The sequence below is a fragment of the Budorcas taxicolor genome, chromosome 3, assembly GCF_023091745.1.
Source record: "Budorcas taxicolor isolate Tak-1 chromosome 3, Takin1.1, whole genome shotgun sequence".
NCBI lineage: Eukaryota > Metazoa > Chordata > Mammalia > Artiodactyla > Bovidae > Budorcas > Budorcas taxicolor.
This window is the reverse complement of record NC_068912.1, coordinates 101,254,322-101,277,534: the sequence shown is the minus strand read 5'-3', so window position 1 is coordinate 101,277,534 and position 23,213 is coordinate 101,254,322. Positions and strand designations below refer to the sequence as shown.

The window sequence follows — 23,213 nt, the reverse complement described above, 5'->3', positions numbered from 1 at the left end:
CAGAAGCACCAAAATCTACTTGTATGAAAGCACAGAAAGACAAAAGAAGGCCAAAAAGTAAAAGGAAATGTCTATATACACTGAACTTCTGGAAGCCCTGACCAGGGAAATAAGACAATAAAAAGAAATGAAAGCATTAAGATTAAAAAGGAAGATGTAATACTGTTTTTATTTGCAAGCAACATGCTGTATATAGACAATCTTAAAAAATCTACAATTTAAGAAAGTCATGGGGTACAAAGCTAATACATAAAAACCAGCTATGTGGCTATATACAAGTAATAAACAATTATAAAATAGGATGAAAAGTACTAGTTACAATATTATTAAACTGATGAAATAGGAATAAAATTGCTGAAAGATGCTCAAAACCTCTATACTGAAAATTATTTTAAAAAACACTACTGAGAGAAATTACAGGCAATCTAAATAAGTAGATGTCCAAGGATTGGAAGATTCAATATTAAGATGTCAGTTCTCCCCCAAAATGACCAAAAGATTCAGTGCAATGCCAATCAAAATCCCAGAAAGCGTTTTCCTGGCTAAAAACTGGCAAAGTAATTCTAAAGTTTATGTGGAAATGCAAAGGACTTAGAATAATCAAGGCAATCTTAAGGAAAAGGGACAAAGTTGGCAGATTTATAGTACCTGATTTCAAGACCAACTTTATAAAGTTAAGATAATCAAGACTTTATTAAATGTAGTACGGAAGCAGAGACAAGACAAACAGACCAATGGAACAAAGAAGAGAGAACAGAAATAGCACACACATAATCAGTCAGCTGATTTTCAACTAAGGCACCAGAGCAACTCAATGGGGAAAGCAAGGTCTTTTTAACAAACGATGCAAGAACAACTGAATATTCATACAGAAAAAGTAAACCTTTATTCCTATAACATTTTTAGATGTAAACACAGAAGAATATCTTTTTAAGCTTAGGGTAAGCAAAGATTTCTTAGGATACAAAAAACACCAACCACAGGGGACTTTACTGGCAGTTCAGTGGCTAAGACTCCATGCTTCCACTGCAGGGGGCACAGGTTCAATTCCTGGTTGGGGAACTAAGATCCAGCATGCCTCGTGGTATGGCCAAAAAAAAGTACTACCCATAAAAGAAAAAATCGGTAATTTGGATTTCATCAACATTTAAGACTTTTGGCCATCAAAGTCACCATTAAGAATATAAAAAGGCAAGCCAGAGACTGGCAGAAAATATTCACAACACATATCTGACAAAAGGCTTGTATCTATAATATACAAAGAATTTCTATAATCTATAATAAAAAGGCAAACAACTAAAAAAAAAAAGGCAAATGTCTTGAACAGACATTTCTGAAGATATACAAATGGTCAAAAATCACATGAAAATGTGATCAGCATCATTATTATCAGGGACATGCAAATTAAAACCACAATGAGATAGTGTTACGTAATACCCAGTAGAATGGTTAAAATTAAAAAGACTGACAGTACCAAGTGTTGATGAAGATGTGAAGCAAATGCAATTCTTATACATTGCTGACAGAAGTATAAAATGTACAACCACTCAGAAAACTATCTGGCATTTCTCAATACAGTGAATCCTAAAAACTATAATGTAATTTTTTTCAAACTATAATATTTTTACAAAAAGATCTGCAGAACAATGTTCATAACAGCTTTATTCATAATATCTAAAATTTTGAAACAATGCAAATGACCATCAACAGAAAAATGGGTTAACAGTGGTATTCTTATTCAATGGAATGCTACTCAGCAATAAATAAGAACAAACTAGTTATACCAGTGATAATATGAATTTGAAAAATACTATGTTGAACAAAAGAAAATAAAATAAAATTATATGATTTCATTTATATGTAGTTCATGAACAAGCAAAATAACATATGGTGACAGAAATCAGAATAGCAGTTGACTTTAAAGGTGGGGGATTAACTAAAATGAAGCACAAAGGAACTGTGAGAGGTGATGGAAATATTCTACATTTGGAAAATGATAACCTAGTGGCTCAGATGGTAAAGAATCCACCTGCAATGTGGGAGATCTGGGTTTGATCCCTGGGTTGGGAAGATCTCCTGGAGGAGCGCATGGCAACCCACTCCAGTATTCTTGCCTGGAGAATCCCCACAGACAGAGGAGCCTGGCGGACTTCAGTCCCATAGGGTCACAAAGAGTTGTACATGTTGAGTGACTGAGCCACAGCACAATCTGAGTGTATATAATTGTCAAAACTCATCAAACTATATACTTAATATGTGTATTTTACTGTGTATAAACATAAAATACATTTATACACAGTAAATGGGCACTGTGTATACAGCTACTCTGGTGGCTCAGTGGTAAAAGAATCTGCCTGCCAATGCAGGAGACTCAAGAGATGAGGGTTTAGTTCCTGGGTTGGGAAGATGCCTTGGAGTAGGAAATGGCAACCCTCTCCTGCATTCTTGCCTGGACAAGAATAAAAAACTGGCTACAATCCACAGGGTTGCAAAGAGTTAGACTCAATTGAGCATGCACAGAAAGGAAGGGAAAGGCCATGTAAATATCTGCATTAATTTTTTGCTCTTTGGTGCATAGATATGCAGAAAATATTAATATATCTGTTTGCAATCACCAGAAATAGTAGGAGAAATTTTGCTCCCCAACTCAAATAAGATGGCAACATTATTAGAATGTAATTTTTTCCAAAGGACATCAATTTTAGAATAGTCAGCAGTGGAACTTTCTCAGTTTATGTGCCACAAACCATGGGGACTGCATCCTCATACCCACAGGCTCGCTAAATAATTTTTTTAAATTCTTATTTACTTGCTATATAATTTTTTAAATAATTTATTATTTATTTATTTTTGGCTCTGCTGGGTCTTCACTGCTACACGGTCTTTTCTCTAGTTGCAGCAAGCGGGGGCTACTCTCTAGTTGAGGTACTCAGGCTTCTCATTGTGGTGACCTCTCTTGCTGTGGAGCATGGGCTCTAGTGTGTGGGGGCTTCAGTAGCTGCAACACGTGGGCTCGGTAGTTACGGCTCCCAGACTCTCAGCACAGGCTCAACAGATGTGGTGTCTGGGCTTAGTTACCCTGAGGCATGTGGGATCTTCCCAGATCAGAGATCAAATCTGTGTTTCCCGAATTGGAAGGAGGATTCTTTACCACTGAGCCACCAGGGAAGCCCGCTCACGTTAGCTGCTTAATCAAAGGAGACTAAACTTTCAAATACTATCATGTAAAGGAGCCGAAATTTTTGAAAGTTTCTTCCTATTTCTTTCCACTCAATCTCTCATCTGCAGGGTCAACTGGTGGTCTCATTTCTATTACTACACATGAAAATGAAAGTGAAAGTCGCTCAGTCATGTCCAACTCTTTGACGCCCCACGGACTATACAGTCTGTGGAATCTCCAGGCCAGAATATTGGAGTGGGTAGCCTTTCCCTTCTCCAGGGGATCTGCCCAACCCAAGGATTGAACCCAGGTCTCCCACACTGTAGGCAGATTCTTCATCAGCTGAGCCACCAGGAAAGCCCCTACTATATGTAAGTTTTGCTTATTCATGAACTTTATATAAATGGAATCTTTTGAAGTACATTAGAAATGTATCTTTTTTATAAAGATATATTATGACTGAAAAATACTGGAAACTAGTGACTATGACAACTGAGTGTCTAAATCTTTACTAGTAACCAAACTAAACAGCAGCTGAAACATGGGCAACAAAATATGGGGTATTAGAAAATATTTTTTAAAATACACTGTAAACTGCAATGCATTGGGAAAACATAAGATGATATTTATTTTCAACAAATAAACAAAAAAAATCAATAAACAGTTTTTCACCTTAAGTTTCTGATATATGTGGCGCAGAGAATCCGCAGTTCCCATGTCAGCTTCATCAGGAATACACACAATATCTAGCTTCATTTTCATCTTGTTGAAGTCTGTGCACAAAGCCTTTTGGACTTCCTTGGTTGTAATGACAATGACTTCTATAGCATGAAAAAAAGGAATGAAAAGTGCAAAAACTTTCATTCATTTAGACAATGGCTACACTACTTCAATTAGATTTGGTCTGTTTCTAGATTTAGTAATGACAGCTAATATTATTGAGATATTGCAACACACTTTACATGCATCTTCTCAATTAATTCTTACAGCAAATTATTAAAAATTTGTAAAAATTCCTCCATTTTACAAATGAGGAAACTTGGACTAAAAGATATGAAGTGACTTTGTTCAGGATACATAAAACCAGTGAGCAAGAGATCTAAGATGAAACATGTTAATATATTTACACCACTTCTTCCTGACATAAAGGATTCAAAAGAGCACTTACTAAACCATATACCAATGAGATTATATTTTATCCTATTCTAGTTTTAATTTTTGGTCACGCCATGCTGCATGTGGGATCTTAGTTCCCCTGACCAGGGATTGAACCTGTGCCCCCTGTATTGGAGGCATGGAGTCTTAACTACTGGACCACCAGAGAAATCCTGGGATCACATTTTAAAACTTCCTTCACTACAAAGAAAGAGCTATCACCACTTCCCATCAGATGGCTATTAGTGTTTCACTGATGATCATAATGAATTCAGTAACAGACAATTTCCATGTAATGATGCCTTCACCTCATCCATATAGCCATCAAAAACTTGGGGTTCTGTCATGGATCTTTGGCAGGGTAATGTAATCCACCGCAATATAACCTGTGTTGCAGATACCTGACAATTAGATTTTAGCACCTCTAAAGTATAACAATTTCTATATGTGTTTCATCAGTTCAGTTCAGTTCAGTTGCTCAGTTGTGTCTGGCTCTTTGCGACCCCATGAATCGCAGCACGCCAGGCCTCCCTGTCCATCACCAACTCCCAGAGTTCACTCAAACTCACATCCATCGAGTCCATGATGCCATCCAGCCGTCTCATCCTCTGTCGTCCCCTTTTCCTCCTGCCCCCAATCCCTCCCAGCATCAGTCTTTTCCAATGAGTCAACTCTTCGCATGAGGTGGCCAAAGTACTGGAGTTTCAGCTTTAGCATCATTCCTTCCAAAGAAATCCCAGGGCTGATCTTCAGAATGGACTGGTTGGATCTCCTCACAGTCCAAGGGACTCTCAAGAGTCTTCTCCAACACCACACTTCAAAAGCATCAATTCTTCCCCACTCAGCCTTCTTCACAGTCCAACTCTCACATTCATACATGACTACTGGGAAAACCATATCTTTGACCAGAAGGACCTTTATCAGCAAAGTAATGTCTCTGCTTTTTAATATGCTGTCTAGGTTTGTCACAGCTTTTCTTCCAAGGAGCAAGAATCTTTGAATTTCATGGTTGCAGTTACCATCTACAGTGATTTTGGAGCCCAAGAAAATAAAGTCTGTCACTGTTTCCACTGTTTTCCCATCTACTTGCCACAAAGTGACCAGATGCCATGATCTTTGTTTCTGAATGTTGAGTTTTAAGCCAGCTTTTTCACTCTCTTCTTTTACTTTCATCAAGAGGCTCTTTAGTTCCTCTTCACTTTCTGCCATAAGGGTGGTGTCATCTGCATATCTGAGGTTATTGATATTTCTCCTGGCAATCTTGATTCCAGCTTGTGCTTCATCCAGCCCTGCATTTCACATGATGTACTCTGCATAAAAGTTAAATAAGCAGGATGACAATATACAGCCTTGACATACTCCTTTCCCAATTTTGAATCAGTCCATTGTTCCATGTCCAGTTCTAACTGTTGCTTCCTGACCTGCATATAGGTTTCTCAAGAGGCAGGTCAGCTGGTCTGGTATTCCCATCTCTTTCAGAATTTTCCACAGTTTGCTGTGATCCATACTGTCAAAGGCTTTATCATAGTCAATGAAGCAGAAGTAGATGTTTTCTGGAACTCTGTTGCTTTTTCAATGATCCAACAGAGGTTGGCAATTTGATCTCCGGTTCCTCTGCCTTTTCTAAAACCAGCTTGAACATCTGGAAGTTCACGGTTCATGTACTGTTGAAGCCCATCTTGGAGAATTTTGAGCATTACTTTGCTAGCATGTGAAATGAGTGCAATTGTGCAGTAGTTTGAGCATTCTTTGGCATTGCCCTTCTTTGGGATTGTAATGAAAACTGACCTTTTCCAGGCCTGTGGCCACTGCTGAGTTTTCCAAATTTTATGGCATATTGAGCAGCACTTTAACAGCATCATCTTTTAGGATGTGAAATAGCTCAACTGGAATTCCATCACCTCCACTAGCTTTGTTCGTAGTGATGCTTCCTAAGCTTTGAGTTCACACTCTAGGATGTCTGTCTGTAGGTAAGTGATTACACCATTATGGTTATCTGGGTCATTAAGATCTTTTTTGTATAGTTCTGTGTATTTTTTGCTACCTCTTCTTAATATCTTCTGCTTCTGTTAGGTCCATACCATTTCTGTCCTTAATTGTGCCCATCTTTGCATGAAATGTTCCCTTGGTGTCTCTTCACTTTCTTGAAGAGATCTCTAGTCCTTCCCATTCTATTGTTTTCCTCTATTTATTTGCATTGATCACTTAGTAAGGCTTTCTTATCTCTCCCTGCTATTCATTATGGAGAGACTAATGCTAAGCAGGGCTATGAACTTCCTAAAATAATGAACTATATGAACAGAATAAACAAAGAGTTTATAGATCAACTACAGAACATCATGTTTAGGAGTCATTCTCCAAATTCTGAGTTAGCCTCATTCAGAAGGAATTTTCTATATAATAGGAATTTAATATGCCACAAAAAACTATTCCCAAATATAACTAAAGATATATAGCAAGAGGAAAAAAAAAGCGATAGATGACAAAGCCATAACAACTTATTAAAGGAAAGCAGTATATTTAAAAGTGTATTAAGATGTGTCATTCACCTGTGATATTGAGTTCTAAAAAGAAAATCTTTTCTAAAACACATCTCAATGTCAATATCATACACACCACTGCAAAGAACTGTTCATGGGTCTGTCTCAAGAAAGTATGACTGGAATAAACACTGGATCATAAGCCTAGGGCCCAGCATCTGGCACCACCTCCATCTGGTATTCTAATCTGCTATATCTAACTAAAGGACACCTCAAACTCATTGTGGCCAAAGCCAAACTCACTGTCTTCGCTCAGACCTGTTCATTGTCTTACATTTCCTCTCCTGTTACTGATATCACTATCCACTTAGTTACTTACCTAAGCAGAAAGTAGAGGGAACTCGTCCCTTTCTTTCCACTACCCCTCCCCATGAATCAACAACATTCCCAAATGGGCCTTCTTCGCCATCCTTAGCACTAACGCCTTAGTTCAGGCCCTCTTTGCTGTTAGCATGGACTTTTGTATCAATCTCTTAACTCATCTCCTTGCTTATAGTCTTGACCCCCTCATACTAATTCTCCATACAGCTCCCAAAGCAGTTTTTTTTAAAAATCTGTATTTCAAATTTATTATCATAAAGTTGTTCACATTTGCTTATTATCTTTTTTGTTTGTTTGCTTGTTTTGGCTGCACTGCATGGCTATAGGATCTCAATTCCCCAACAGGGACTGAACCTGGGCCACGGCAATGAAAGTGCAGAATCATCACCACTAGACCACCAAGGAACTCTCTTGCTTATTAACTTTTAATGTCTGTAGGATTTGTGGTGATGTTTCGTCTTTCATTCCTGTTATTAGTAATTTGTGTCTTCTCCCCTGTTTTTGATCAGTCTAACTAAAGATTTAACAATTCTATTGATATATTTTTTTAAAGAATCATCTCTTGGTTTTACTGATTTTCTCTAATGCTTTTGGCTGCTATTTCACTTACTGCTGTTGTTATCATTTTTATCTCCTTCTACTTGAGTTTCATTTGCTTCTCTTTTTCCAGTTTGTCAAAGTAGAAACTTAGATGATAATTTGAGACATTTCTTTTCTAACAGAGAACTTAATGTTATAAAATTTTCTCTAAACATTGCTTTAGCTACATCCCTCAAATTTGAAAATATTGAATTCTCCTTTTCAGTAAGTTAAAAACATTTTCTAATTCCCCTTGTGGTCAGATGGCCAAAAGCACAAGAAAAGATGATCAACATCACTAATTATTAGAGAAATGTAAATGAAAACTACAGTGAGCTATCACCTTACACTGGTCAGAATGGCCATCACCCCAAAAATTCTAAGAACAATAAATGCTAGAGAGGGTATGGAGGAAAGGGAACCCTCCTACGCTGTTGGTGGGAATGTAAATTAGTATAGCCACCATGGGGAACAGTATGGAGGTTCCTTAAAAAACTCGAAACTACCATATGAGCCAGCAATCCTACGCCTAGGCATATAAACCACAATTCAAAAAGATACATACAAAAAAAAAATAAATGCAGCCCGATGTTCACTGCAGCACTATTTACAATAGCCAGGACATGGAAGCAACCTAAATGTCCATCAACAGAGGAACAGATAAAGAAGATGTCATATATATACACTTGGTAGAATATTACTCACCCATAAAAAAGAACAAAATAATGCCATCTGTAGCAACATGGATGGACCTAAAGACTGTCATACTGAGTCATGTAAGTCAGACACAGAAAGATAAACATCATATGATACTGCTTATATGTGGAATCTAAAAAAAAAGGGTAAAAATGAAGTCTGTATAGAAGCAGAGCCACAGACGTAGAAAACAAACTTATGGCTACCAGGGGACAAGGGGGAGAAGGGATAAATTGGAAGTTTTGGATTGACATAGAAACACTACTATATAAAATAGGTAACTAATAAGAAGGAATGATGCTAAAGCTGAAGCTCCAGTACTCTGGCCACCTCACACAAAGAGTTGACTCATTGGAAACGACTCTGATCCTGGGAGGGATTGGGGGCAGGAGGAGAAGGGGACGACCGAGGATGAGATGGCTGGATGGCATCATGGACTTGATGGACGTGAGTCTGAGTGAACTCCGGGAGTTGGTGACGGACAGGGAGGCCTGGTGTGCTGCGATTCATGGGTCGCAAAGAGTCGGACACGACTGAGTGACTGAACTGAACTGAACTGAATAAGAACCTACTGTATAGCACAGGGAACTCTACTCAATACTCTGCAGTAGCCTATATGGGAAAAGAGTCTAAAGAAAGAGTATATATATGTGTATGTATAACTGATTCACTTTGCGGTACACCTGAAACTAATATGATACTATAAATCAACTATACTCTAATAAAATTGTTTTTTAAATTTCCTTTGTGGTTTCTTCTTTGGGTTATGTACAGATATGTGGTTTGATTTCCAAATACTTAGGGATTCTCTTGATACCTCTATGTTACTGATTTCTACTGTAACTCTACTGTGGTTAGAGAATATATTTTATATTAATCTTCAAAGATTTATTGAGACCTGATTTATTTCAAAAAATACAGTCTATCTTGGTAAAAGTTCTTAGCATTTGAAAAGAATTGTGCATTCTGCTTTACTAGGTGGCATGTTCTATAAATGTCAATTAGGTAAAATTGTAAAAAATCATAATGAATCCACAAAAGGCTGCCAGAATTAATAATAAGTGTATTTAGCAAAGTTGTAGGATACAGGGCAACATAAAAAAGCTATGTTTTTATGTACTGGCAACAAATTTTCTGGAAACTGGAATAATTACCATTTATGATAACACCCTCTTCCAATAACACAAGAGAAGACTCTACACGTGGACATCACCAGATGGTTGACACTGAAATCAGATTGATTATATTCTTTGTAGCCAAAGATGGAGAAGCTCTATACAGTCAGCAAAAACAAGACTGGGAGCTGACTGTGGCTCAGATCATGAACGCCTTATTGTCAAATTCAGACTGAAATTGAAGAAAGTGGAGAAAACCACTAGATCATTCAGGTATGACCTAAATCAAATCCCTTATGACTATACAGTGGAAGTGAGAAATAGATTTAAGGGACTATATCTGATAGACAGAGTGCTTGATGAACTATGGATGGAGGTTCATGACATTGTACAGGAGACAGGAATCAAGACCATCCCCAAGAAAAAGAAATGCAAAAAAGCAAAATGGCTGTCTGAGGAGGCCTTACAAACAGCTGTGAAAAGAAGAGAAGTGAAAAGCAAAGGAGAAAAGGAAAGATAAACCCATTTGAATGTAGAGTTCCAAAGAATAGCAAGGAGAAATAAGAAAGCCTTCCTCAGAGATCAATGCAAAGAAATAGAGGAAAACAACAGAATGGGAAAGACTAGAGATCTCTTCAAGAAAATTAGAGATACCAAGGGAACATTTCATGCAAAGATGGGCACAATAAAGGACAGAAATGGTCTGGACCTAACAGAAGCAGAAGATAGTAAGAAGAGGTTGCAAGAATACACAGAAGAACTGTACGAAAAAGATCTTCACGACCCAGATAATCACGACGGTGTGGTCACTCACCTAGAGGTGGACATCCTGGAATGTCAAGTCAAGTGGACCTTAGAAAGCATCATTACGAACAAAGCTAGTGGAGGTGATGGAATTCCAGTTGAGCTATTTCAAATCCTGAAAGATGATGCTATTAAAGTGCTGCACTCGATATGCCAGCAAATTTGGAAAACTCAGCAGTGGCCACAGGACTGGAAAAGGTCAGTTTTCATTCCAATCTCAAAGAAAGGCAATGCCAAAGAATGCTCAAACTACTGCACTCATCCCACACGCTAGTAAAGTAATGCTCAAAATTCTCCAAGCCAGGCTTCAGCAATATGTGAATCATGCAAAGTACATCATGAGAAACGCTGGGCTGGAAGAAGCACAAGCTGGAATCAAGATTGCTGGGAGAAATATCAATAACCTCAGATATGCAGATGATACCACCGTTATGGCAGAAAGTGAAGAACTAAACAGCCTCTTGATGAAAGTGAAAGTGGAGAGTGAAAAAGTTGGCTCAAAGATCAACATTCAGAAAACTAAGATCATGGCATCCGGTCCCATCACTTCATGGCAGATAGTTGGGGGAACAGTGGAAACAGTGGCTGACTTTATTTTTCTGGGCTCCAAAATCACTGCAGATGGTGACTGCAGCCATGAAATTAAAACATGCTTGCTCCTGGGAAGGAAAGTTATGACCAACCTAGACAGCATATTAAAAAGCAGAGACACTACCTTGCCAACAAAGGTCCGTCTAGTCAAGGCTATGGTTTTTCCAGTGGTCATATATGGATGTGAGAGTTGGACTATAAAGAAAGCTGAGGGCCAAAGAACTGATGCTTTTGAAGTGTGGTGTTGGAGAAGACTCTTCAGAGTCCCTTGGACTGTGAGGAGATCCAACCAGTCCATCGTAAAGGATATCAGTCCTGGGTGTTCACTGGAAGGACTGATGTTGAAGCTGAAACTCCAACACTTTGGCCACCTGATGCGAAGAGCTGACTCACTGGAAAAGACCCTGATGCTAGGAAAGATTGAGGGCAGGAGAAGAGGGGGACGACAGAGGATGAGCTGGTTGGATGGCATTACCAACTCAATGGACATGGGTTTGGGTGAACTCCGGGTGTTGGTGATGGATAGGGAGGCCTGGCATGCTGCGGTTCATGGGGTTGCAAAGAGTTAAGACACAACTGAGCGACTGAACTGAACAGAACAAATAAATATAATACAATATGTGTAAGTCCTATACACTGAAAACTATAAAGTAGTTTAGTTTTAGTTGAGAGAAATTACAAAGGTCTAAATAAAAGGAGAGATATACCATGCTCCTCAATCAGAAGACTCAATACTGTTAAGATGTGAATTCTCTTCCTACTGATCTGATTCAATTCAGTCTTAATCAAAATTCTAGCAACTATTTTTGTAGAAATTGATAAGCTGATTCTGAAATTTATATAAAGATACAAAGGACTTAGAGTAGCGAAAACATGAATTTAACCATATTAAACTTCAGTTTAGTAAGCCTTTCAGAACTTCCTTGTGCTTCCACTGCAGAAGGCATGGGTTTGATCCCTGGTTAGGGAACTAGAATCCCACACGCCTTGTGGTACAGCCAAAAAAAAAAAGGCTCTTCACTGATTTCCCACTGCTTTCAAGAAAAAAAAAAATCTAAATTCCTCAACATGGAATACAAGGCCCTTCATAGTATAATGCCTGTTTATTTCTCGCTTACATTACATTTATTCCCTCTTACGCTCAATATTGCTGTTGTTGTTTAGTCACTAAGTCATGTCTGACTCTTTGTCAACCCCATGGACTAGAGCCCACCAGGCTCCTCTGTCCACGGGATTTCCCAGGCAAGAATGCTGGAGTAGGTTACCAATTCCTACTCCAGGGGATCTGCCCGACCAAGGGATCAAACCTGCATCTCCTGCACTGCCAAGCAGATTCTTTACCACTGAGCCACCAGGGAATACACATGATATTACAGCCACATAAAATGAAAAGTAGTTATAAAAAAAAAGAAAAAAGCAGTTGCGAGAATACGTGCTGATCATGACTCTATCTCTGCAAAATTTAATACTTCTGTATGGAATACTTCTTCCACACTGGTCAGAATGTTAATCTATTTTTCAACAGTCAATTCAAGGGTCAGCTACTCTGTAAAGTCTTCTCTGAATCTCTCAAACAGTGTCTTCCTTATATTAATAACAAGCACTTATAATGTGCCTCTGTTATAACATTTACCACATTTCACAATGATAATCTGTTTACATGTGTTTATCTCTCCACTAGACTCTAAGAGTCTATAAATCAGGGCCTGAGTTAACCTTTTCAATTCCGTACTCCAGGGTTGAATATACTACCTGGCAAATGCAGGTTCTCAGTAAATACTGTGAGGCATATGGTCGTTCTCATATTATGTTCTGATATCCTTCCAGGGTTATCTTGGATCACTGTGGAGACCAGCTCTAAAAAAGAAACACTTAGCACTCTCTTCTCAACCTTTTTCGCACAGCAATAGTACTCCAAAGTTTCTAATTTAAAGAGGCCCGTCTCCAGCCAACATTGATTCCTAGTCTTCTTTCATTCACTTCTCTCACCCTCATAAAGCTGACAAATTACTGGGATGAAGAACCCTAAAAGTTTTGTGAGTATATCTCATTGCCATAACTCACCTTCAAATCCAACACGCTCAAGCAGGTTCAGTGGGTACCAAATTAAAGGTTTGTTGCCGACTGGAAGCAGAGGTTTGGGAATACTGGAAGTCAGGTCTGTCATTCGCGATCCCCCTCCAACTGCCATTACAACTGCTTGAAATTCCATTTTTAAAAACTATAATCACAGAGAAAACCAAGAGAAAAATGTAATAAAATCAATGCACACACAGTATTAATCTTATTTTTATTTAGGTTATTGATATTCACTTATGACAAAGATGTCATTTCCAACTCCAATAACCAGAATAAGAAAGACTCCTTAGCCACAGTATAAACATCGCATTTATCCTCTTCTCTTACTGATACATACTCTCATTTCCAGCCTGGGCTAGAGGCGGGAAATGAATAAAACAAAAATCTGGCTCTTGCTCTTGAGTTGTTGACAATTAAGTGAAGACAAATGCAGTACACTACAATACAACATCATTAATGCCATGACAGGGATATATCTAAGGTGCAGTAGCCATATACAGTGACAGTAACACCTAAGTCTTCCTAGAAAAGACAGGGAAGGTTTTATAGGAAAGTAATGCTTGAGCTGACTCTTAAAGAGTAAGAGTTTATCAAGTTGGTTTCTGATATGTGAATTTGTATTCCCTGAAAAATATTTTAAACTTCTGACTAGAATTAACAGCACAAAGACAAGCACATTAGATCTCTGAAAAGTATGAAATGACTTAAGATGCTTCTGTTAATTCAGCCACCTGCTCCCATTTTTTCATTACCCCCAACTTGAAATATAACATTATAAACTCAAATGTAGGCTTGTATCTTAACCTAGGTTTGCAGAGCCCAATTACAGAAACAAACCAAGTTAATTTCTGTTTTTCAGACTCAAGGTGATAAATGAAACTGTTTGACATTCAAAAAAATCTCTTTACAGCTGCTACCACAGAAAAGAGGCACATTAAAAGCTCACAAATCCTTATTGATCTAAAATAAAAGTACTATTTGACTTACAACAAATGATGTAACCTTTTAAAAACAAAGTGAAATTCAATGCTCCAGAAACAAAAATGTATTTTAACACCAAACTGGTAAATAATGTTGCTCCTTTATCATAATTTTGATCAGTCCTGGGCTCCTCACATTAGTATCTAAACTGCAACACACACACACCCCATACACCCCAGCACAAAGTAAAGGCTCTTACACAACATCCACAAAGTAAAGATATGGTACTTTCAATTCCAGCAGGCACTGCCTCAGATTGGTATTTAACTTCAATCTGGCATTATATAAATCTCATAACATCTGATGTTACTATGAAAAGTATTAACACTGGATCCTTAAGAGTTAAAAGACCTGAGTTTGGGTTCTGGTTCTGTCACTTACAGGTGAGGTAACCAGGGGCCTGACATTTAAAACTCAGCATCCTCAGTTTCTGGAAAAGAGCCTGGTGGTTAAGTTCACAGGCCCTTTAACCAGACTGCCTGGATTTTAATTCTAGCTCTACCATGAATTAGCTGTATGATCCAAGGCAAGCTACATACCTTTCCCAAGCCTCCATTTTCTTAATATTCTAAGGGGAGGATAATTTCTACTTCACAGAGTTGTTATAAATGTTAAATAAGTTAACCCAAGTAAAGCACACAAAACAATGACAAGCATTATATAAGTTTTTGATAATAGACAGGTCATGGAAACTTTCTGTGCCAGCTGAACCATGCTGTTGCATAATTCTGGCCCCTGTATCACTATTCTTAGTTGCCTTTCTCCTGTGTCCAGTATGTAATCACCAATTAAACTTAAAAGACTCAGTTGAAGAATCACCTTGTGTATAAAGACATTCTTAGCCCTTCCCACCCTCTTAGAGAAGTAACTCTTTTCTCCTTAAAGGCTTCCATTCTACTATACACAGATTATCTCTACCTTTCAGGATTCACTGCCCATTTATTTTAATTTTTATTATTTCTTGGCTGCAGCAAGTGTGGCATGTGCGATCTTACTCCCCTCTCCCCCAACCCACCCCCGGGGATGGAACCCACTGCCCCTGCATTGGAAGTGTGGAGTCTCAACCACTGTACTGCCAGCGAAGTCCATCTGCCTGTTTAAATGTCTATTTCCTGTGAGTTCCCTGACTGTCATCGTCGTATTCCCAGTACCTCACGTAATTCCTGTCAGATGCCAGGCACTCAGTCAGTACTCGTGGAATGAGCATCTGTGAACCTCACAACAACCCAGAGTAAGCATCAAGCTCAAACATGTGCAGAAGGGACATTAGAACCCATGTCACTAGGATCTGAGGTTCCTGCTCTCAGTGAAGCTCTGGGTGATTATCATGAACATAACTGATAGCAGGCAGCCTGACAAATGTCTCAATGCCACTGCCACGACTCTGAGCGATGGGAATCAAGGCAAAAACTCTCCAGCCACTCAGGCTTTAGAGAGGTGGTTCATGGCATCTTCAACCTGTCTCCGATACAGCCCTCACTGCCTTCTCCCTTTGTAAATTGACAAAAGCCCCGAAACACAACTGATCTCTCAGCCAGACTTTATTGTATTGCTCTTTGTATTTGTATCTTGCACCTAAAATAATCAGAAACAGAATAAAAGAACGAAGGACTTTTAAGTGGAAAGGATTAAGCACTGTGCGCAGGGCGTTCGGTGCTCACTCGCTGGGACTTCCAGCAGATCCTCCCCTCCCTGAAACTCAATTTCCTCAACTTTTGCACAAGGTGGCTGGCTCGGATGCTCCCCGAGCTTCCTTTTAGTTCGGCCACTTGGCTCCGCGGCCAGGTCCGGGAGGCACTCGAGCTGGCGACTCGGGCTCTGCACCCCTGCAACCCCCTCGGGCCCTCCTCTACCAGGCTTGAGGAGCCCGCCTCCCTCCGGTGAAGTGAGGCTCGGCGGCCTCCACCGCGCGGCTCCCCCCGCCAGCCAGCTCGTGCGCGGCCTGGCAGCGCAGAAGCCTCAGCTTTACCTCAGGTCCCCGCGCGCCGCCACGGTTCCCAGCGCTCCCCGCGCTCCCCACGCCGCCGCCGACTGACAGCCAAAAGGCGCAGGCGCACGATGGCCGGGCAGATCGATGGGACGCGCTGGGCAGGCCCGCAGAGAAGAAAACGAGCACCGAATAATAGATGACGGCCGAGAAGGATGCCGCGGGGAGGAGGGGAGGAGTAGCGGAGGCGGGGCCGCCCGAGCCTTTCCATTCATTCACAAATTACCAACGCCCACTGAGCGTCCCTCACGTTGCAGGGGAACTAGTCACAGTCTCTTCCTTCAGGCAATTCTCCTTCTAGGACCTGGTCCCTACTACCACTCTGCGGAAGGACAGCTCATTGGGAGCTGCGGTTTAGGGCTGACCAGTGAAGAAATCACCAAGGATTGCCAAGGTTTTAAATGTCCAGTGAGGTCTAATGTGGCCACTCAAAGTTGGCTTTCTGAACCAGATTATTATGGTATGGAAAACATCCACCTTTAGCCATCAAAAGTTGGTCGGGGGTGTGGGATTCAGGAAGATCTCACTGTAATGGTGGGGAAAATCCCCTGGAGGAGGCATAGCAACCCACTCCAGTATCCTTGTCTGGAAAACCCCATGGACAGAGGAGCCTGGCGGTCTACAGTGCATAAGGTTGCCCAGAATCAGACACGACTGAAGCGACTTAGCAGCACTGTGATGGTGATACTGAACAGTGGCTTGGAGAGAGTGAGTCAAATGAATATCTTGGGTAAGAGCCTTCCAAGAAGACTAGCCAGCAAGTGCAAAGGCCTTGGAGAGAGAAGGCAACTTCGGAGAACAACAAAGAAGCCAATAGAGCTGAAGAAAAGTGAACTGGGGGAGAGTGGATGACGGCAGAGGAAGCCGGAGAGGCAATGGGGGAGAAGGTGGAGAATTCAGATCCTGTGGGTCCGGGAGGCATTGTGAGGACCTTGTGCAGAGGAGCAGCGATATAACAGGCTTTTAGAGCATCACTGTGGTTGCTGTTTTGATAATAGAATCTCTGCTTCCAGAGACCAGTTAAGAAGCTGCAACATCCGGATGAGAAAACCCAAACATCTGAGTCTAGACTCCAACAATTGTGAGATAACAATAAAATAATTCTTTTTTGTTTGTTTTGTTTTCAGCAGTACATTTTTAAGGCAGATTGTTAAGCTGCATTATCTGGTTTGGGGTAGGGGTTGTGTGGTTTCTGTTTTTTGGGCCATGCTGCTGGGCTCAAGCGATCTTAGTTCCTTAACCAGAAATTGAACCCAAGCCTTGGCAGTGAAAGCATAGAGTCCTAACCACTGGACCACCAGGGGATTCTATAAACTACATTGAATAACAGGAACAATGGTCATTCTCTCTTTTGGAAGTTTCCCTCTTTTTCTATCCATCTCTTTTTAATAATATTTCTTTCATTTAAAAACATGTATCTTTTATTTTTGGCTGCATTGGATCTCCGTTGCTGTGCAAGGACTTTCTCTGGTTGGGTGAGTGGGGCTACTCTTCCTTGTCGTGCTCAGGCTTCTCGGTGCCGTGACTTCTCCTGTTGCAGAGCACAGGCTCTGAGGCACGAGGGCTTTAGCAGTTGTGGCACACAGGCTTAGCTGCTCAGTGCCACATGGCATCTTCCCCAGCCAGGGATCAAACCCATGTTCCCTGCATTGGCAGGTGGATTCTTAACCAGTGGACCACCAGGGAAGTCCTCTATCCATCTGTTAAAACTTTTGTTACCTTAGCTCCCTGCCAGTTAGGAAGCGGAGTCTAACTTCTGCAGTAAAAATAAAGGAATTTGACTTCATTCAACAATATTTATTGTATCCCTAATATGTGCCAACCAGTGTCTGAGATCCTAGATAGTGGGACTACAACAATCAGTGAGAAAGACAGGACTTGTAATTTTTCCCCGACTTTCAGCCAGAAGAGTAAGAGCTCAGCCTAGGACGTACTAAAAAAAAAAAAAGTCCTGTGGCCACATCCATAAAACTAGCCTATCTGTGCCCTGCCTCTCTTTCACTTTAGAATGTTGGTGATGAGTTATTGGAAAATTACTTAGCTCTAAACACTGAGTTGGTAAAGAGAGCCATGGAGTGATTGCTTTGGCCACAGGAGACCTGGAACTTGATTACCATTTCCTTCTGCAGCAAGATTCTTTCTCTCTTTGGTATTAGCTCAAGCAAGCAGAAGCCTCGGGAATTATAGCATGGTTTTGAGGTCAGAACTAGTTATGAAGTAAGAATAGCATTCAACCTCCTATCTGGCATCCATTTTAAATGCTCATGTTTAAATTAGCAAATGTTTTCAGGGAACTGGAGGACTTTCTCCTCTAGTTGAAGAAAGTAGTTGAAGGGTTACTTCAATTTAAACTCACTTTAAATTATTTCCTTGGAGCAGTATGTTTTGGTTTCCGGACTCTTTACAGTCTTAAAAATTATCGGAAGCTTCAAAGAGCTTTTGTTTGTATAGGCTGAATCTGTCGATACCAACCATATTAAAAATTCAAACAGAAATTTTAAAAACACTAATTCATAAAAAATAGAAACAAAACCATTACATGGTAACAGTAACACTTTATTGAAAACAGCTATGTTTTCAAAAGAAAACATTTAGTGAGAAGAATGCAATGGTTTCATCTTTCTTTTGCAAACCTCATTAATGTCTGGCTTAATAGAGAACAGCTGAATTTTCCCATCAGTTGTGGGATATGGTTTGGGGTGATGAAAACCTGACCTCACACAGATACATAGTCAGAAAAAAGAAAGAGATTTTAATAGTCTTTGTCAAATAATTGTAGTATTCTTCAGTACTACACACTAAACTCAAGAAATGGTAGTTTGTTAACGATTAGTTGTGATATAGAATCATTTGTATCAATGAACATTTTGTACTCTGTTATAATACTTGCATTTTGAATAGGCATTTTACCCATGCATGATTTTGCAACTTGATGCATTGCTCATTTGTAAAATATTGATTCACCAAATTATGCAGATCTTCCCAATGTTGACCCATTATACAATATTTGTTAAATCACACTTGTTAATACCACCACCAGTTATTAGAAAAGTCCTTAATGGAGACTTCTGTGGTGGTACAGTGGATAAGAATCTGCCTGCCAGTGCAGGGGGAAGGGGTTTGATCCCTGGTCCAGGAGGATTCCACGTGCCATGGAGCAACTAGGCCGTGCTCCACAGCTACTGAAGCCTGTGGCTCTAAAGCCTGTGCTCCGCAACAAGAGAAGCCACCACAATGAGAAACCCGTGTGCCACAACAAAGAATAGCCCTCAGTCTCTGCAACTAGAGAAAGCCTGTGTGCAGCAATGAAGACCCAGAACAGCCAATAAACAAATAGATAGACAGATAAAGTCCTTAAGAATGTTGGCAAGCTTGGGACAAGTTTCCCAAACTTCTTATTTTCTCTTGAAAGCTCAGATATCATCATTGTTAGTGGTTTTCCTTGAAATGACAGGCTTACTTCACTCATCTTGATAAATTTTTTCCAGTTTGTCAGTTGTTCTTTCAAAAAAATACAGTGTTCTGTGAAAAAAGCAGTAGTTCACAAACGAAACAATGGCACGAGTTTTCTGGAGACAGTCATCATACTTATTTCGTATGCACAGAAGTGTTACACGTGTACTTCCGATTTCATCGCATAGAATATTAAAAAGACGTGTGCTCAAGGACAAAGATTTAATAAAATTACTTTATTGCCTCATCAAAGACATTCTTAAGTAGAACTTACTTTGTTTTATTATTTCTAAATTTTTTTTATGGTAAGCCTGTGGCAGTGAAGAGTACAGTGACTATTAATACAGTTTGGCATCACTGCTCTGATTGATACTAAAGCATCAGCAGTTTTATCCAGCATTGTTTTTGCATGATCAGTGCAAATATCAATTCAGTGAAAGAGGCAGTGTTTCAGTATTATTATGAAAGTAATGTTAACTCGATAGACCCCCTAAAAGGGTCTTGGGGAATTGCTGAGGTCCATGGAGCATATTTTAAGAACTGCTGCCTCGTGAAATTCTTGCTGGCCCCCACTGCTTCTAGTTCTTACATTATGGCAGTCACCACAAAGGACTGTCATTCTCCTTTCTCATGTTTTCTGTATCACATTGGGAACCCCCTGAGGACAAAGACTGTATCTTATTTGCTAAAAAGACTTTATATTTGCAGAGAGAGGTCTCTGCAGATCTTAGACAGAATCTGGGACGTGTTAAGTAAATAATAATTGGGCGAATTAGAAATTTCTCATAAATTTTCCCTTGTCATCCCATTTGGTAGTACTAAAACTGGGCTGAGGGCCTGGATCACTGACAACACCTCTTCTTCTAAACATTTCTTTTCACTAAGTTAATCTTAATTACTAGCCCTCATGCCTAGCCTCACTCTTATTATTTACTTTTCATTTACTTTTAATTATTAATCACATGGGAAGTATTTAATAAGTGATTATTGAATGCAAACTCTTCCCTATAATGTTTATTTATTTCCTGTTCACATTGCTTCCCCCAAAGGATGTTTATGTGTACTTGTCTGTATGTGGTAGGGAAATAGTTTAAGAAGGTCAAGGTCTACGTTCTCTTTGAACTGTGGGAGACAAAAGAAACTTTTCAAAAGTTGGGCCTTGGCTCAGAAATAGTCTTCCCACAGTCTGCAAGAAATCTCTTTTTGGGAATTTACTGGCCATATCACAATATTCATCTACTCCATCTGGCTGAGGACATGCCACGACAGGGAATTATTATTTTTAGAGTGCTGAGTGAAGGATAAAAATGGAAAGAGAAACTCTACTTTGGCAACCGATTTCAGGTCCTAAAATATTTGTGCTTTATTTTTGTACATAAGCCCAGCAGTTTCCTAATAGATTCATGATAAGTTAGAGAGCAAATGATGCTACAGTGTTTATATAGAGCTTGGAAAGAACCTTTGTTAATTAGGAATTCAATATTTCCTTTCAAGCACATAGAATTTTCATTGTTGGTGGTTTTGAAGGTCAGAATCTGAATGTTTATGCTCTAAACTGATCACTTTAAAAACAAGTGATTTAATCAATTTTTAATTTTCTTCCTTTATTGGAAAAACCTTCAGATATCTGATTTGCCTTGTTTTTAAATTGCAAAATACAGTTTATGGGCCACAGTTCATTTATTTAACAGCTATTTGTTGAATGACTGCTATGTGCCGAGAATAGTTTTGGGCTCTTAGGACATATTAGTGAACAAAAAAGAATCCAGCCTTCATCCTAGCTGGGAGAGGCAGCATAAATAAAAAAGAAGTTTAAATAATAAATCAGTAAACAGTGCCATTTATTAAAAAGTGATAAGTACTTTGGGAAAATGAAAAAAGTTAGGCAGGGAGGAGGGACAGGGGGAGGGAGAGAACACCATATTGGCAGCATAAAGTTTTAGCGTTTTACAGAAGTTACTGAAATTTGGGAACTGTGTCTCATTTAAATCTGTCCACAACTTTCTATCTAATAAATTTAGAAGTAAATACAAAAGGAACAGGCAACATCAGTAGAACTGGAATAAATTCCTCCAAGAATTCTCTCCTCCATAAAAGGAGAGGAGAATAATATAAAAAATTGTCAATATCAACTTGGATAATGATGGATGGGCATCATGAGAAAACAATCATGTCACTTAAAAAAATTTTAAAGATAGGTAGACAGTGTATTGCGGAGAAGGCAATGGCACCCCACTCCAGTACTCTTGCCTGGAAAATCCTATGGACTGAGGAGCCTGGTAGGCTGCAGTCCATGGGGTCGCTAGGAATCGGACACGACTGAGCAACTTCACTTTCACTTTTCACTTTCATGCATTGGAGAAGGAAATGGCAACCCACTCCACTGTTCTTGCCTGGAGAATCCCAGGGACGGGGGAGCCCGGTTGGCTGCCGTCTATGGGGTCGCACAGAGTCGGACATGACTGAAGTGACTTAGCAGCAGCAGACAATGTATTGTTAATTAAAAGTTTTAAATAAAATATGTATTTATGTGGCTACATTGGGTCTTAATGGCAGCACATGGGATCTTTAGTTGCATCATGTGAAACTTTAGTTACAGCTTGTGGGAGCTAGTTCCCTGACCAGGGACCAAACCTGGGCTCCTGCATCAGGAGCATGGAGTCTCAACCACTGGACCACCAGGGAAGTCCTCATGTCACTTTTTAAAGTCTGTTGGTGAGTAGTCCCGGCATATCTCTTATTCAGTTCATTCACAGACAGTAAAGACTGTAATTGTGTTAATTTCTTGTCTCCCAGTGATAAACCCATGTGACATTAAAAAAAAAAAGGATAATTGAGAATTGGCCAACAAAATGAAAGTGTAGCTGATAAATGAGAAGTGATAATGGCAGACGTGAAATTCAAACTGTCTGTAGTTGTGGTACATGAACTCTTAGTTGTAGCGTGTGGCATCGATGTAGTTCCCTGACCAGGGATTGAACCCAGGCCCCTTTTCATTAAGAGCACAGAGTCTTAGCCACTGGACCACCAGTGTGTGTGTGCTTAGTCGCTCAGTCGTATCTGACCCTTTGCGATGCTAAGTACTATAGCCCACTAGGCTCCCCATCCATAGAATTTTCCAGGCAAGAACATTGCATGGGTTGCCTTTTCCTTTTCCAGGAGATCTTCCCCACCCAGGGATTGAACCCACATCTCCTGAGTCTCATGCATTGCTGACAGGTTCTTTACCCAATGCGCCACCTGAGAAGGTTTGGACCACCAGGGAAGTACTTAATTCATAAAAATTTTAAAGTTTGTATGTTAGAAAAGAACATATATGAAATTAAATGGCAAAGTACAGGCTGAGAAGACATATTTATAACACCTGACACAACAAAACGGTTAATATTCAGGACACAGTGCCTTAGTTACCATGTCAGCAGGCTTTGGAGCTGGCAGATCGTCATCCAAATCCTAACTTCATTACTTACTACCTACCCTGGGCAAGTTAATTAATCTTTGCTTGAGTTTCCCAGATGGCTCAGTGGTAAAGAGTCTGCCTAACAATGCACGAGATGTGGGTTTGATCCCAGGGTCAGGGAGATCCCCTGGAAGAAGAAATGACGACTCATTCCAGTATTCTTGCCTGAAAAGTCCCATGGACAGAGAAGCCTGGTGGGCCACAGTGCATGGGCTTGCAAAGAGTCAGACACAACTGAGCACGCATGCCAGGTTTCTCATCTGGAGATGAGTATAATAATAGTACTTACTTC

At 39.9% G+C, this 23,213-nt stretch overlaps 1 protein-coding gene across 1 annotated transcript in view; it reads right to left on the bottom strand.

The window, feature by feature from the left end:
- EIF2B3 (eukaryotic translation initiation factor 2B subunit gamma) overlaps window positions 1–16,051 on the bottom strand; it is a 118,953-nt gene extending 102,902 nt beyond the window's left edge. Inside the window, exons 1-3 of the mRNA XM_052637884.1 lie at window positions 15,991–16,051; window positions 13,026–13,182; window positions 3,833–3,981 (exon numbers count right to left, since the gene is read on the bottom strand). Coding sequence (XP_052493844.1) covers window positions 3,833–3,981; window positions 13,026–13,173 — 297 coding nt within the window. The 5' untranslated portion in view covers window positions 13,174–13,182; window positions 15,991–16,051. The remainder of the gene's footprint in view (window positions 1–3,832; window positions 3,982–13,025; window positions 13,183–15,990) is intronic.
- Between the last annotated feature and the right edge of the window lie 7,162 nt (window positions 16,052–23,213).